This window comes from Giraffa tippelskirchi, chromosome 3 (genome assembly GCF_054371585.1).
Source record: "Giraffa tippelskirchi isolate mGirTip1 chromosome 3, T2T-mGirTip1v1.2.pri, whole genome shotgun sequence".
In the NCBI taxonomy this organism is placed as follows: domain Eukaryota; kingdom Metazoa; phylum Chordata; class Mammalia; order Artiodactyla; family Giraffidae; genus Giraffa; species Giraffa tippelskirchi.
In genome coordinates, this window is record NC_137277.1 from 179,270,721 (window position 1) to 179,283,016 (window position 12,296).

Here is a 12,296-nt window from a genome sequence, read left to right on the forward strand (position 1 = left end):
AATTCCCTTTCTAACACTTGGTGTATAATAAATTACACTACCCCCTACTGTGCCATGTAGCATGCTACATCTTTCACACTCATCTTTTAATCTTCACAAGAACTTTGTGAGTCAGGTATTATTATTCACCTTATGAGGATACTACCCAGACCCTCAGGGTTATGCTACTATCTTAAGTGGTCAAGCCAGGATATAAACCTAGGTGTTTCTGTCCCTAGTGCTGAGTTTGTAGCTATTTACAGTATGCTGGTGTCCAGGAAACATTTGTTAGTTTCATATATACTTATCTGTCACCTTAATATTCTCAGGTTATCCAGTCTTGGCTCCCGCTGCTTACTATGACCAAACCGGCGCCCTTGTGGTGAATGCAGGAGCGAGAAATGGTCTTGGAGCTCCTGTTCGACTTGTAGCTCCCGCCCCAGTGATCATTAGTTCCTCAGCTGCACAAGCAGGTGAGCTTATGTCTTAGTGGACTCACTCAGATCTAAAAGGGAGAATGGTTGATATTCTTAAACTGTGTTGAAATATACTTTTATTTGACAATTCTCAGAGTAAGAATTCTATCCTGTAATTTTTCAAAGAGAGAGAGCCAGAAGTGGCAAGTGACCTTGATAGATTCTGATTCTGTTGACAACGTGTACCAGCTGGTTAGCAGCAAGGACCTGCTCAACTGTGAGCACAGGAAGTTGGATTACTCACACAAAATGGCACTGTTGGCAGAAGTCCAAGGCTAATTTCACAGAAATTCATATCGTTATTTTAAGATGATTTGGTATTTGTTTTGGTTTTGTTTCTTGCTTATGGCAGGGGAAGGCAGCAAAAGATTTTTAAGTCTTTGTATGTATATATGTCATATATATATATTGTATTATTATATATATTATAAATTTGGGAACAACAGTGGGGATATCTAGGGGAGAGAAATAACGCTTAAGTGTCCTAAGAATTGCAGGGCTTCAGTATGTGATTCTGGAGAAAATGTCCTTAATGTAGGTAATTGTAGAACTTGAAACTTTAGGAAGTAGTTGTATTTGAAATGAGTACTTTTGATGCCCATGTCTATCTTAAATTATAGAGTCTTTATAATCTGCCCACATAGTGAACTTGGCTCCAGTGGTATTTTGACTTTGAATGGAGAGTAGAAGTAGAAAAATATTAATAGAAGCTTCATGTGAAGGGATCAAAGACAGATTTGTATAGTTCTTTACAAGATTTGTGTCTGCTTTGAAAAGATATGGCAGCATTAAAAGGTTTTCAAAAGGATAACAATGCAGTTTGGAAATGTGGCCAGTCTCTTTCATAGCCATGTGGTTTGCTTTCTTCTACATAGCTGTTGCAGCGGCCGCAGCTTCAGCAAATGGAGCAGCCGGTGGTCTTGCTGGAACAACAAATGGACCATTTCGCCCTTTAGGAACTCAGCAGCCCCAGCCCCAGCCCCAGCAGCAGCCCAGTAACAACCTGGCATCCAGCTCTTTCTACGGCAACAACTCTCTGAGCAGCAATTCACAGAGCAGCTCCCTCTTCTCCCAGGGCTCCGCCCAGCCTGCCAACACATCCTTGGGATTTGGAAGTAGCAGTTCTCTCGGCGCCACCCTGGGATCAGCCCTTGGAGGGTTTGGAACAGCAGGTAGAAATCAGACTGATGTGCTGAAACTAAATTTTAATTATTTTTTACAATCTTTATGGAAGTACTGACAGTGCATGGAACCCTGGACAGATACCACAGGCAGATCTGGACTGAGTCCCATGGGAACCCAGCTGTTCCACACGTCTTTGAGATAATGGATTGTTCAAATCAAGTTATACATTTGGGGCCTATTTCAGGTTTACACGCACATTGCTACTTATTTATACTCTCAGAGTCAGGTTTTTTGAAGGATTAGAAAATCTGGGGAGATTTCTGCAGGTATTGGGGAGAATGTGGAGGGAAGTATACAAATATGGATATGAAAAACTGAGGGAGGAGGACTTACCAAAAATCTTAGGGTGGTATACTGCACAACCTGCAGGCCTTAAAGAGTCACGAGTTTTCTATAGTCTTGAGAAGAGTTAAGGTGGATATTATGGAAAAGTGGGAGGAAGGAAATTAGACTAAGATATTTTAAATGTTTTAATGGGAGAAATTAAGTGGGAAAGTAGTGAGGAAAATGATGAAATAATTGCAGTGTTTGTAAGACAATGTGATCAAAACAGAAGGGTTTATTTGAGAGACAGTATCTTAAATTGGAATTGGGGGCTAGTAATATCTCTTGATTGAACCCTTTGAGAAACCAGGCTTTTACATGTAAGTCTTGTGTAGTGGGGCAATACCCCCTTCACAAATCTTTTTTCTACTCCATTTTTCTACCAGAACCTTTGGGTTGATGAAAGGCATTCTTTCTAGCCCATTTTCTTTCACCTTTCCCATAACTTGTGTGGCCATCAGAGGATTTTAACCCACCCCTACCCCCATAATGTGAGACACAAAAGGAAGGAGAATTTAACATACGTGTAATGGTTTGAAAAAAACGTTTCATGTTAACCTGAGCCATGTCCTCTTTATTACTTTACCTGCCCCTAGAACTGCCACATGAACAGTTAGGCTGTCTCTGCTGACAAATTTGCGGTGGTAAGGAGTCTGGATCAAAGTGTTAGGAACAGGTCACTGGGCTTGTTCTTCGAAGAACAGGCCTGTTCTTATCTGCATTGTTTTAATTCCATTTTAGTTGCAAACTCCAACACTGGCAGTGGCTCCCGCCGTGACTCCCTGACTGGCAGCAGTGACCTTTATAAGAGGACATCGAGCAGCTTGACCCCCATTGGACACAGTTTTTATAACGGCCTTAGCTTTTCCTCCTCTCCTGGACCCGTGGGCATGCCTCTCCCTAGTCAGGGACCAGGACATTCACAGACACCACCTCCTTCCCTCTCTTCACATGGATCCTCTTCAAGCTTAAACCTGGGTAAGAACCATTACTCTACACCACCTTGAACTCTAGAAATCTCTTGCCACTGATGACATTAGAAGTACTTTGCATAAGCAAAGGACGATCCCTTTATCCTAGAGGTGTTCTGTGCCTTCCTAAAGTACCTCATGTTATTTAGGCTGTACCTAGGTAGCACAGCAGTTTGAAATTTATCCAAGTTGGGTGCATCCCCTGTATATTCACTTCAGCTTTAGTATGAACATCTTTGGCTGTTCTTTGGCTGCATGTGAGAATCTTTCAGTATAAACAGTATAAGTTCCTTTTAATTAAGCTGGGAAATAGAGACAAAGAGTATATTAACCTAGTAACACTACTGAAATAGCACCACAGTTAATATTTAGCTTTGTTTTTCAGATTCCCTTCCCTTTCCATGTATATGTTTAATATCTTACTGTCTCACATAAAACATTTTGTTTTAAAAATTTTGTCAGATTCTTTAAAAATTATTTCTATATACATTCTTAAACTACACAGGATGCTAATGAGTATAGATCCTTCCCGATTATATGTTTAGCTTATTATGTATATGGGGTTTAAAAAAATGTTACCGTCTGGATCCTGGAAAATGAGGAGGGAAAAGAGGATCCTAAGCAGCCAGCTTTAAGGATGAAAAGAAACTTATTTTAACAATTTGGGTGGCAAAGTTTTAAATATTTCAAGATGCAAGATGGTACACACACTCCCTTCCTCTAGTCATTTATCAAGTTTGTATTTTGAAGTACTGATTTATTTCTTAGATGGAGAAAGTTGAGGCATAGAAGTGTGGTGACCATATAATTCATCTCGCAACCCAGGACACTTAAGAGAGTTAATGGGGTATTGTTAATAATCATCTGTGATGACAAGCCTGAATCAGGACTGTCCTGGGAAATACCACTTTGCTAGAGGATTCCGATTTTAAAATCTTCTGTTTATTATTGTTTTAAGTTAAAGCTTTATTTTTTAGAGCAGTTTTAGGCTCATAATAAAATTGAGTGGAGAACACAGAGATTTCCCTGTACTCTCTGACCTGCACATTCACAGCTTCTCCTACTATCACCATCCCCCACCAGAGTGGTACTTTGTTACAGTTAATGGACCTACGTTGACATATCGTTATCATCCCAAGTCCATAGTTTACATGGATCTTTTTTGTCTGTTTCTTTGTTTTTGACCAGAAAGATTACGGACACAGAAATGAGGACTGATTAAAAATGATTGGTCCTTTTTTATTTGGAATGACAAAGACTGAAAAATGATTATAAAAATCAAAAGTCTTGAAGGGGATAGGATAATATAGTTATTATTCTAGAACTAAGAGTGCTCTCTGAGTTTGAGAAATGAGTTCAAAGGCAAAACTATGTATGTATATACATAGACATGTGAGAGTGTGTGTGTGTATCCTGAGATTTTACATGATAAGAACTATAGTTATGAAACTGTCTCATGTTATATGTGGGCATTACTTTAGAAAAGTTTTAGTGACATTACAGATTGCTACGTCCATATTGGATAAATAAGGAATAGGGTATATTGCACAACAGTGTCTCTTTGTGACAGGAGACCTGGCTTTAAAGAATGAGGGTTAATGCAAACTTACAAGGAGGAGATGAAAGCCCCAGCTTAGTATGTAGATGGAAGGTACTAACATTTATTGAATAGTTATTACCAGCTGCTGTTAACAGTTTTGGGTGTTATACATACCATTCTGGAAGATATGGTATTATGCCTGTGATAAAGATGTGAGGAAAACTGACTTAATTCTTGCTTAGGTCTTCTCTCTGAGCAGACTCTAAAGTCAGGGTATATCCTATCATGTAGTGTGCCCAGAATATCTTTTAAACCAGTGTGTTATCAGGGTCAGAACTCTTATCCTTTAATTCCTTGGTTTAAACATTTAAATTGTATCAGCATATTCTTAACAGTAAACAAATCTACAAAAAGTTGTTTTTGTAAATAGCCAGATAGTAGCTATCTTAGGCTTGTCAGTCAGTCTCTGTAGTCAGTATTCAGCTCTGCTATAGAAGCACAGAAGCAGCCACAGACGACATGTAAATAAATGTGCAGCTATCTTTCAATAAAACTTCATTTACAAAAATAGGTGGCAGGCCAGATTTGTCCTGTGGACTGTGTCAGCCTCTGAACTAAATGCTATGGCTCTAGGTGTTTGAAAATGGAGCTGGAAACATTACTTGCATGCATGCGTGGTGCCTTTCCTCTTTCCAATATATCAGCAATTTAATAAAATACATCCTTCTTAATTTACAATTCCCCTGTGAAGAAGGAATTAACTATTGGTGTGAGTTATTTCTTATTTTAATGACTCTTGCTGTCTGCCTAGTTTTATTTTTGACATAAAATTAAAAAATTTTTTACTCCGTATGAGCATTTTAGACATATGTATTTCCATTGGACTGCCTTTGTTGCATGTGCGATGTTTAATCATACATGGCGCTCTTGAGGAATTTTGTGTCTTGACTGGTGGTGCTTTGCCTCACCTCAGTCTGTTTCCTTGAGAAAAAGATTCTTGTATGCTTTAGTTTTAACCATTACAAAATGATCACCACAATAAGTCTATTTACCATCTGTCACCAAGGAAATGTAACATTTCTTTACCAAATATATATTGGGCCATTCCTAATGTAGTTTTTACTATTGATACTATAATGCTGCCACCAACTATCAGTTCTTAGGTCACTAACAACCATAGTAAGTAAGCATTCATTCATTGTGTTAAGTACTCAGATGACTCTGTACAGGGAAACTTAAACTCATCATGGTTTAATGACTTTCATGACACCCCATAGCTGTAAGTGTTTAAATGCACACTCCAGCTTGTATCTCTGTTATTCCAGTGTGGATCTTTTCTCTATGTTACCATATATTTTCACATTTCCTCCCAGTAGACAGACATGTGTTAGGATACTCTGGAAAAAAAAACACTGCCTGCAGTAATTACATTCTTCCTTATTTATTCAACATTCACGTGTTGAGTACCTAGTATAGATTCTTCAGTGTTTTTTTCCACACCTGTTTTAAAAATCAGATTTCTATTTTTAAAAACAATTTATTTTAAAAAAATACCTGTTTATTTATTTGGCTGTCCTGGATTTTAGTTGTGGCACGCAGGATCTCCGATCTTTGATGTGGCATGTGAAGTCATTCAGTTGTGTCCGACTCTTGCGACCCTGTGTATTGTAGTCTACCAGGGTCCTCTGTCCATGGGATTTTCCAGGCAAGAATACTAGAGTAGGTTGCCATTTCCTTCTCCAGGGGATCTTCCCAACCCAGGGATTGAACCTGGGTCTCCTGCATTGCAGGCAGATTCTTTACCATCTGAGCCACCAGGGAAGCCTGATGTGGCATGGGGATTTTTTAATTGCAGCATGTAAGATCTAGTTCCCTGACATCCCCTGCAATTGGGATCGTGGAGTCATAGCCACTGTACCACCAGGGTAGTCCCCCCAAAACAGCTTTATTGAGTTGTATATTGCATATTTTGAAATCCACTTCTTTCAAGCATACAATTCAATTATTTTTAGTAACTTTCTATATTGTGCAATCTTTAGCATAAATCAGTTTGGTAATATTTTCATCCCTTCTGTAAGATTTTTCTTAATTTATGTTAATCCCCATTCACACCCTTGAGTATGTGCATGCGCGTGCACTAAGTTGCTTCAGTCATGTGCAACCTTATTTTAGTTCACCAGGCTCCTCTGTTCATGGGATTCTCCAGGCAAGAATATTGGAGTGGGTTGCTATGCCTCTTCCAGGGGATTTTCCTGATCTAAGGATCCAACTTTGATCTCCTATGACTCCAGCACTGCAGGTGGATTCTAGACTGCTGAGCCAGCAGGGAAGCCCATTCACACCCTTAACCCCCGTCAAACACTGATGTACTTTCTGTTTGTGTTCTTTTTTTGCGTGTGGGGGTGGAGATGTGTGTGCTTTGAGGCTTACGGATTCTTGGTTTCCCTACCTGGAATGGAACCCAGTACCCTCTGCAGTGAAAGTGCAGAGCCCTAACCACTGGACGGCCAGGGAATTTCCTACTTCCTGTTTTTAAATTTGCCTTTTCTGAACATTTGATATAAATGGAACCATACAGTATGTGACCTCTTTTGACTTCTTTTTATTTTTTTTTTCTTCAAAGGTTTTTGAGATTTTATTCATGATATAGTATGTGTCAGTAGTTTACTCCATTTTCTTTTTTTTTTTTGGCTGAATTAACTGTTTTCTGGATAATGCCACATTTTGTCTAACTTTTCACAGTTGAAGGATGTTTGTTGTTTACAGTTTTTGTCTATTAGATGTTTTCCTGTGGAAACATGTTTTCACTTCTCTAGAAGTAGAATTGCTAAATATAAAAGTTATATGTTAAACTTTGGAGAAATTCAAACTGTTTTCCAGTTTCATCATTTACATTCCCACCAGCAGTGTACAAGGATTCCAGTTTCTCTACATCCTTGCCAACATTTGTTCTTATTTTTCTTACATAACATGGCCATTCTAGTGGGCATGAAATAGTTATGTCATTGTGGTTTTAATTTGCGTTTCCCTGATGACAGTAATGTATAGCATCTTTTTATGTGCTTATTACCATTCGTGTATATCTTTGGTGAAATGTCCACTCATTTTTTGGGCTCAGTTTTGGATGTGCATTGTTTGTCTTATTCCATGGAGTTGTAAGAGTTCTTTATATATTCTGGATGTGTGCTATGTCGCTTCACTTGTGTCCAACTCTTTGTGACACTATGGACCCGCCAGGCTCCTCTGTCCATGGGATTTTCCAGGCAAGAATACTGGAGTGGGTTGCCTTGCCCTACTTCAGGGGATCTCTCCAACCCAGGGATTGAACATGCATCTCTTAGGTCTCCTGTATTGGCAGGCAGATTCTTTGCCACTGCACCATCTGAATTCTGTATTCTGGAATCAAGTCCTTTATCAGACTTCATTTTTGCATATGCATAGTTCTGATCTTTTGCTTGTCTTTTTTCTTTTTAAATGGTTGTTTTTGAAGTGCAATAACTAATTTTTTAAAAAATGGTTTTAATTTTGATGAGGCCACTTTATCATGCTTTACAGTATAGAAATCTTTGCCTAACTCAAAGTCTTACTAAAGACGTTCTCCTATGTTTTGTTCTAAAATTTTTGTTTTTTTAGCTCTTAAAGTCTTTGGTCCGTTTTGAGTTAATTTTGTGTATTGCATGAGGTAGGTGATTGATCATCTTTTTGCATGCACCGTTTTTCCCCAGCAGAGTTTTGAAATTTTTAGTGTGCAGGTCTCTACGTGCTTTTTGTTAAACTAGATCTAGTACATTTTATTTTTTTAATGCTATTGTGAATAGAATGCTAGTTTTATTTTGGATTGTCCATTGCTTGCAAGCATTTAGTTTTATTATCATGGTAGAATTCCTAATCCTTTAAGAAAAACAAAGATCAAACAAAATAATTTTCCATGTCCCTGCCTGAATTGCAGTTGATGTTTCCAATTTATTGTTCAGTAACCTGCAGTAATCTCAGGTTGTTTACTAGTCACGTGTGTGCCTTCAGGTGCTTCTCTGTTCTAAATGGAAATGTAGCATTTTGTGATTGATCACCTAGTTATCTGAAAGTGACTTGTCATCTGTAAAACTAACCGAGTGAAAGTTAACATAGTTTGGATTCAGCATTATGCACTAAAGACAATTCTTAGGCTTACTTTCATGAAGGGTTGCTTGGTTATGGTATTAAGGAGTGGTTTTGGGAGAACTCACTTTATAAACATTTTTGTGAGCAGCACTGCCTCTGCCTGTGTTAAATTCAGAACCAGATGTTGAGTGCCTTGGGAAGTTTTCTTTAAAAGGCAAAGAAAGCAGGGTTTTGCCCATTAATCATCTACTAAATCTCTGAGTACAGAAAGCAAAACCAGATGAATGAAAACATTCCATGTAGCAAGAGAATGGGATCCTAGATGGCTGGAATACTAGAAAACCCTTTGGATAAAGTAACTGAAGCACTTCTTAACTTAGCATGGTATATTTTTGTCCATCCATTTACTTTTAATCTGTATGTGTGTATTTTTAAAGTTAGTTTCTTATAGATAGCATATGTTGAATTACATGTTTTGACCGACTCTGATAGTCTCTGTAATTGGTACATTTAGACCATTGACAAAGTGATTATTGATATAGTTGGATTAATGTTTACCATATTTGTTGTTTTCTATTTTTTGTTTCTATGTTTGTCTTTCATTCTTTTTCTGCCATTTGAGGGTTTTTTAAAAAAAATTGTTTATTTGGCTGCATGGAATCTTTAGTTGTGGCGTGTGGGATCTTGTTCCCTGACTAGGGGTTGAACCTGAGCACCCTGCATTGGAAGTGTGCAATATTAGCCACTGGACCACCAGGAAGTCCCTGCCTCTTGTGGTTTTAATTGAGCATTTTTTTATTCCATTTTATTTCTTTTCTTAGCCTATCAGTTAGACTACTTCCTTTTTTTTTTTTCCAACTTTTTCAGTGGTTTGACTAGGATCACTATACATTTACAGTTAACAGAGGTCCACTTTCAAATAAGACCATAAGAGGACTTCATAATCACAGAATAATCTTAACCTTTATCTGCTATCCCTTGTGTAATTACCGTCATTCATTTCAGCTGTATAAAAAGCATATGTGTGTATATATGTAGGTATATGATATAGACATAAGCAAGCATAATTGAATACATTGTTGCTATTATTGGAGCAAACTTGTCTGTCAGATCAATTAAGAATAAGAGAAAATTTTCTCTTTTACTTATTCCTTTTTTGAGGTTCTTCCTTCCTTTATATGGATCGGTTTGTGGCTTGTGTTATTTATGCTTCTTTCTGAAGAACTGCTTTTGACATTTTTTGCAGTGCACACCTGTTGGCAACAAATTCCATCAATTTTTGTTTGCTGAGAAAGTCTTTATTTCTCCTTCACTTGTGAAGGATAATTTTGCAGGATACAGAATTCTAGGTTGGTGGGTTTCTTTCCTTCAAAACTTACCCTCTTCTCTCTTCTTGCTTGCATGCTTTTTGAGGAGAAGTCAGATGTAATTCTTACCTTTGCTGCTCTGTAAGTAAGACTTTTTTCATCCTGTGGCTTCTTTCAGTATTTTCTCTTTATCTTTGATTTTATCTAATTTGAAAATGATAGTTAGGTATAATTTTTTGCTTTCTTTTCCTGCTTGGTGTTCCCTGTGCTTCCTGGATCTGCAGTTTGGTGTCTGACATTGATTTAGATAATCCTTAGTCATTATTGATTCATATATTCCCTCTTTCTTCTCCTTCTGATATCCCCACTATGTGTATGATCCAGTTTTTGTAGTTGCCCCACAATCCTTGGATATTCTGTTCTGTTTGAGTCTTTGTTCTCTTTCCATTTTGATTTTTGAGGATTCTGTTGATAGATCCTCCAGCTTAGAGTCTTTCCTCATCTGTCTTCAGTCTGCTAATAAACCCATCAAAAGTGTTCTTCATTTTGGTTGCAATATTTTTTATCTCTAGCATTTCTTTTTGATTCTTTCTCAGGATTTCCATCTCTCTGCTTACATTGCCCCTCTCTTTCTGCATGCTGTATATTTTAGAGGCCTTAGCATATTAATCATAATTGTTTTAAATTCCCATTCTGAAATTTCAGTATCCCTGTCATATATGTCTCTGTTGTGTGTTCTTACTCTTCAGATTTTATTTTTTTTGCCTTTTGCTATGCCTTGATAGCCATGCCTGATATATCAAGTGAAAGGAAATGCCATAAATAGGTTTTTAGTAATGTGATGGTGAAGTGTGAGGGAAGGGAGAGTGTTCTATAGACTTACAATTAGGTCTCACTGTGTTAGTGAGCCTATATCTCTGGACCGTCAACTTTACGAGAGTTTCTTAGTTTTTTTCCTTCTCCCTTTATTGAGGCAAGATAGTTTGAGTAGGCCAGAGTTGCGCATTTCAGGGTTGTCAACACTTAATAGTTTGTTGGTTACAGTTCAGGATTTCCTAGTCTGGTACTGGTTTGGGCAGTGTTGTCTATTTGAGCCTTTGGTCAGGTTAGGCGTGATGACCTATATGTCTGTCTCTCCGATCTTGGCGACAATGGTTTTCTCTACTTTTCCCCTCTTTATGGATCCAAGAAGAATTTTTGATTTTTCAGATTGTTTAGTTTTTTGCTTGTTGTTAGGGTGAAGTGGTGACTTCCACATTCCTTACATGTGAAGCAGGAAACCTACACATACACAAAACATTTAAGCTGTTGATCGCTGTGGAAATGTCATAGGACACAGCTCTATGAAATCCACCACCATCAAAATATTACTGAAAACTTTGTGGAATCATTAGGAAGCTCCCTTAGAGGGCCTGAATGAAATGTTCTTTTTAAAACAAGTGTTAGACACTCTCAGAGGCCACCTCCAAGGGATGAAAGTTTGGGCATAAGTGCATATAGGTGTGTAAACTACAGTGAACTAAGAAAACACTTTTATGTATCTATAAAGAAGCTGCAGTCAACAAGTAATGATGGTCTACTCTTTGCCAGGTACCTTTTCAAAAACAACAGGAAACCACATTTTTTAAGCAGGAATTTTAACCTTTGGCTTAATGTTTAAAGAAAATTATTTGGCCTCAGCAGAATATTCCTATTAACTGTTAGTTTGCCATTTATAATATAGTACCTGGAGAAACTTTTTTTTCAGATTTGTGTACTTCCTTTCTCAATAATAACAGCTGTGTGTGTATATATGTGTGCTTGTGTATCCTGTCTGGCATCCAAGGATACCAGAGCCAAAAATCAAACTTCAGGGCAGATGTGTAAATCTGCCCATTATTTACTCCAATCCTTTATGTTATGAATTAGTCAGTATGCTCTTAGCCACAGTAACAGAAAATCCAACTAATAATGGCTTATACAATAAGTGCATTTGTTGGCTTGTGTAACTGAAGTATATAGAAGTAGGACAGTGCTCAGGGTTGGGTCCTGCAATTTAGCCTTGAAACCAAGGATCTGGCTTCCTTCCATGTTAATTTGGATGTTTCTCAGACCTTCTAGGGGTTTGGTTGTTTTTTTGTTGATTTGTTACTTTTCACTAAGTGTCTTTGTTAGTGACCAGGTTCTTAAAATACCTTTAAGTTGTTTCAAAATCTTGTGTATTCATGCCATCCCTTCTTCTTCACCACCTTACTTGATATTATCACACTCTTCCAGTACTGCTGACCTGGCTGATTACTTCCTCTTTGCCTGTTTATCTCCTTTCTCAAACTGGGGAAGAAAGAATTATTTTTGAAATGGAATAAAAAGCAGCCGTATGGCTGCTGTTCTTTTTTCTTACAAGCCTCCTGTCTTCCTTTCCTGAAAGAAATGT

The 12,296-nt window shown here is 37.8% G+C and overlaps 1 protein-coding gene across 50 annotated transcripts in view; it reads left to right on the plus strand.

Moving 5' to 3' along the window:
• Nucleotides 1-12,296, plus strand: part of PUM1 (pumilio RNA binding family member 1) — a 121,597-nt gene that overhangs the window by 87,896 nt on the left and 21,405 nt on the right. For 21 of the 50 annotated variants that reach the window (XM_081586076.1, XM_081586079.1, XM_081586077.1 and 18 more), the window contains 3 exons: nucleotides 309-452; nucleotides 1,331-1,627; nucleotides 2,706-2,942. In XM_081586076.1, coding sequence (XP_081442202.1) covers nucleotides 309-452; nucleotides 1,331-1,627; nucleotides 2,706-2,942 — 678 coding nt within the window. The remainder of the gene's footprint in view (nucleotides 1-308; nucleotides 453-1,330; nucleotides 1,628-2,705; nucleotides 2,943-12,296) is intronic. The other 29 variants (XM_081586082.1, XM_081586084.1, XM_081586083.1 and 26 more) reach the window with 2 other exon arrangements.